At 34.3% G+C, this 4,458-nt stretch overlaps 1 protein-coding gene across 1 annotated transcript; it reads right to left on the bottom strand.

The window, feature by feature from the left end:
* Positions 1-2,654: 2,654 nt before the first annotated feature.
* On the bottom strand, positions 2,655-3,638 carry LOC130836366 (olfactory receptor 2AK2-like). The gene has a single exon (XM_057708408.1). It carries the CDS (start codon positions 3,597-3,599, stop codon positions 2,655-2,657), a length of 945 nt encoding a protein of 314 aa, XP_057564391.1. The 5' UTR covers positions 3,600-3,638.
* Between the last annotated feature and the right edge of the window lie 820 nt (positions 3,639-4,458).

Below are 4,458 nucleotides of genomic sequence, written 5' to 3'. Positions count from 1 at the left end.
CATTTATTGGCTGCTTTGGGTCTTCATTGCTGCACATGGGCTTTCTCTGGTTGCAGCAAGCAGGGGCTACTCTTCCTTATAGATGCAAGGGCTTCTCATTGCGGTGGCTTCTCTATTGTGGAGCACGGACTCTAGGTGTGCAGTCTTCACTAGTTGTGGCATGCAGGCTCAATAGTTGTGTCTCATGGGCTCTAGAGTTCAGGCTCAGTAGTTGTGGCACATAGGCTTAGTTGCTCTGTGCCATGTGGGGTCTTCCTGGATCAGGGATCGAGCCTATGTCCCCTGAATTGGCAGGTGGATTCTTAACCATTGTGCCACCAGGTAAGCCCTGATTATAAAGTTTTTAATGAATTGATTTAAAATATTTAAAATTGGTATTAAAGCAGAATCAAAATTAAATAAAATTGTTGTATATTTTTTATATTCAATACTTAAAATATAAAGAGCAAAGAAATATTCAATGAGACATGAGAAGTATTGGTTATATTCACTGCATATATACACATTTCAAAAATAATTATGTCCAGCAAATGTTCATAAAGGGAAAACAATTCACAAATTAACTATTTAGTTTCTAATGGATTTCTCTAAGGCTGAAGAATTTTGCTAGCTATACAAAGAACATTCTTAAATTTTATAAACCTGAACTTAATTCCAGGGAACTCACCTAAGCAAATACATTTTTATCTATTGACATTAATGAAGCCAGAAATTTTTATTTATAGAATTACATACATTGGAATTGATTTTCTTTTCTCTCAGTGTAATTATCTACAGTGTGCTCGTAAGACATAATATACTTAGGCATGCACTCAGACATTTCACATATGTGAAATGAAGGAGAAAGAAGAAAGGAGGAATGCCCTCATATTAATAGAATGTTTAATATGTGGCATTGATGGTGTTATGTATTAAGCATTTTTAACAGAATATTTAAACTTAAGACCTGAAATCGTACAAACTCTTAAAAGAAACCATAGGAAAAAAGTCTTGGTAATGATTCTTTTTATATGACATCAAAAGAATAATCAAGAATGGCAAATATCAGCAAAAGGAACTACATCAAATTAAGAAGTGTTTGCACAACAGAAGAAACAATCAACAAAATGAAAAGGTGACCTGTGGAATGGAAGAAATACTTTCAAAACATTTATCTGATAAAGGATTAATACCCAAAATACATAGAGAAGCTGTTGAACTCAATAGAAAAAAATTAAAAAATAAAAATACAATTAAAAAATGGACAGAAACTGAATGGACATTTCTTCAAAGAAGATATACAAATGGCTAACAAGTATGTTAAAAGATGCTTAATATAATCATCAGGGAAATGCAAATCAAAATTACAGTGAGATATCACCTTACAACTGTTAGAATGGCTGTAATCAAGAGGACAATTGGTGAGACTTCCCTGGTAGCACAGTGGTTAAGAATCTGCCTGCCAATGCAGAAGACACAGGTTCAAGTTCTGGTTGGGGAAGACCCCACATTCTGCAGAGCAACTTAGCCCATGCACCACAACTACTGAGCCTGTGTTTTAGAGCCTGTGAGCCACAACTACTGAGCCCACATGCCACAACTACTGAAGCCTGCATGCCTAGAGCTGGTGCTCCACAACAAGAAAAGCCACCACCATGAGAAGCCTGGGCATTGCAATGAAGAGTAGCCCCCACTCACCACAACTAGAGAAAGCCCATGCAGCAACAAAGACCGAATGCAGCCAAAAATAAATAAATTTATTTAACAAAATGAAGGAAATTGGTAACAAGTGTTGTGGGAATATGAAGAGAGGGAAATCTTGTGCACTGCAAATTGGTGCAGCCATTTTGGAAAACAGTTTGGAGGTTCCTCAGAAAATTAAAAGTATAACTACCATACGATCCAACAATCCCACTTCTGAGTATATAACCAAAGGAAATTAAAATGTGATACAGAAAAGATATCTGCATTTCCATGTTCACTGCAGCATCATTCTCAACACCTAAGGTATAAAACCAGCATAAGTGTCTGCTAATGGAATAATAAGGTATTATTCAGCCATGAGAAAGAAGGAAGACCTATCATTTGCAATAACATGGATGGACTTTGAGGGCCTTAAGCTATGTCAGAGAGAGGAAGAAAAATACTGTATGGTATTACTTATATGTGAAATCTAAGAAAGCTGAACTGACAGAAATAGTAGAGTGGTAGTTACAAGGGGCTTGTGGGGGCAGATAAAAAAATTGGGGAGATGTTGGTCAATGTTTACAATTTTGCAACAAGAAGATGAATATGTTTTGGAGCTCTAATGCACATCATTGTGATATACATGATAAAGATTCTAAGAGAAATATCTTAAGTTTTTTTACCACAAAGTAAAATGATAGTTGTATGACAAGATGGAGGTGTTAGCTAATACTATGGTGGTAATTATATTGCAATATATAAATGTATTAAATCAATACATTGTACACATTAAACTTACTCAAAGTTTATATTATATATCAACAAAATATAAAAAACAAAACAAAAAGACTGTTATAACTTTAATTAATGAACATTTCTTGCAATGTATATCTTACTATACAGTGTTTTCAGAGTTTACATTTTCCCAAACAGTATTCTAGGCACAGCTTTTTTGTTGTTCAATCTCAATCAATAAGTGCTTCACACAGTCACATTTTCTGTACAAATATACATGGTCCTATATGTCTCTTCAAGGCCCCCATAACTTCTTTATTCCTCAGACTGTAGATAAATGGGTTCAGAAGAGGTGTAATAATGGTATAAAACACAGCTACTACTTTATCTTGTTCAGGGGAATGCAAGGAGTGTGGTCTTGTATAGGTGGAGAGAGAGGTGGTATAGAATAAGCTTGCCACAATCAGGTGAGAGGAACAGGTGGAGATAGCTTTTGTCTGTCCTTTTCCTGAATTCACCTGGAATACCACAGTAAGCACACGGGCATAGGAAGCTAGGATGGCCACAAATGGTAACAACAGCATAATAAGACCACTCAGGACTATTGTATATTCATACTGGGAAATGTCCTGACATACCAATGGCATCAGGGATGGAATTTCACAGAAGAAGTGGTTAATGAGTTGAGAGCTACAGAAGGGGAGTTGAAATACATACAGCGTATGTATTAAAGAGTTCAGGGAACTACTGGTCCAAGCACATGTAACCATGAACCAACAGATCTTCCTGCTCATGAGGACAGGATAATGTAAAGGATGACAGATGGCTACATAACGATCATAAGACATGAAACCAAGAAGAACAGCTTCAGTTCCACCAAGGACCAAGAATACAAATGTTTGAATCTCACAGCTTAAAAATGTAATGGTCTTACAATTGGACAGAAAGTTAATTGTCATCTTGGGCACAGTGGTGGAAATGAACATCATGTCAATGAAGGAGATCTGACTGAGTAGAAAGTACATTGGAGTGTGGAGTCTGGTATCCAAACAAATGAGAAAAATCAGTATGCTATTCCCCATCAGAGCCACTGAAAACAGTATTGCAATGTCAACAAAGAGTAAGGTGTCCATTGGACCATATTGGAAAAGACCAAGAAGTATAAAATCTGTTTCAACACTTTGATTTTCTGTTTTCATGGATTAAATAAAAATATCAAAGCAGATGATATTTGAGTACTTTATGTAGCAACACGCACTGTCCTTTAAAAGAAAAAGATTATAGTTATTAGATGCAAGAAAATTTTCTTGAATCAAGTTAGGTGAATATACCTCTTTCTATTTCAGTACAAGTCTGTTTCTATGGCACAGTAGCCACTTAATTCGTGAAATAAAAATAAATATTTTTACCGAATGTACAAATAAATTTAATTTGAAAATGAAATAAAATAGACATTGAAATGATTTGCATAAATGAGTTATTTTCTTCCTTTTTAAATATCTTCAAGTGATATATTGGAGATGTGTTCTCTTGTTATAATAATACTCTTCTGTTTAATTCATTTGTATAAGTGATAAAATTCTCAAGACAGATTTGGCCAAATATAACTTTAAATATTTTACAATTTTAGAATACTTACTGCATTTCTCAATTTTGAATTTATATTGGCTATGAATTGACATAAAAGTATAACATTTACAGCTTTTATGAATTAATTAGTATTTAATACTTCCTGTGAGTGTAGATGTAATCAATTGAGCAAAAAATACACCAGAGAATGAGAACCTTGAGAATGAATTACTAACATATAAACTTAAAATTTATTAATGAAGTAGCATGTTAAAAATGGTTAATTCAAAGCCAGCAAATTTAATTTTGTTCTCTTTTTATTTTCTGACACACCCTGGTTTTTATGTATTTCCAGAGCAAATAGTGTCTTACTGAATAGAGGCCCCCTAGTTCTAAAAATATTTAAATGTGTAAAACTGTATTAAATGTTCACAGCATTTGTCATGTAACTCTACTATGGGCACAGCACTCTGATAATTTCTGAAACTT

Source organism: Hippopotamus amphibius, chromosome 15 (genome assembly GCF_030028045.1).
Source record: "Hippopotamus amphibius kiboko isolate mHipAmp2 chromosome 15, mHipAmp2.hap2, whole genome shotgun sequence".
In the NCBI taxonomy this organism is placed as follows: domain Eukaryota; kingdom Metazoa; phylum Chordata; class Mammalia; order Artiodactyla; family Hippopotamidae; genus Hippopotamus; species Hippopotamus amphibius.
The sequence above is the reverse complement of the archived record's forward strand: the minus strand, read 5'-3'. Positions and strand labels throughout refer to the sequence as shown.

What these genes read in the sequence shown, in the direction of transcription:
- LOC130836366 (XM_057708408.1), bottom strand. Translation starts at nt 3,599, where the DNA reads ATGAAAACAGAAAATCAAAGTGTTGAAACAGATTTTATACTTCTTGGT.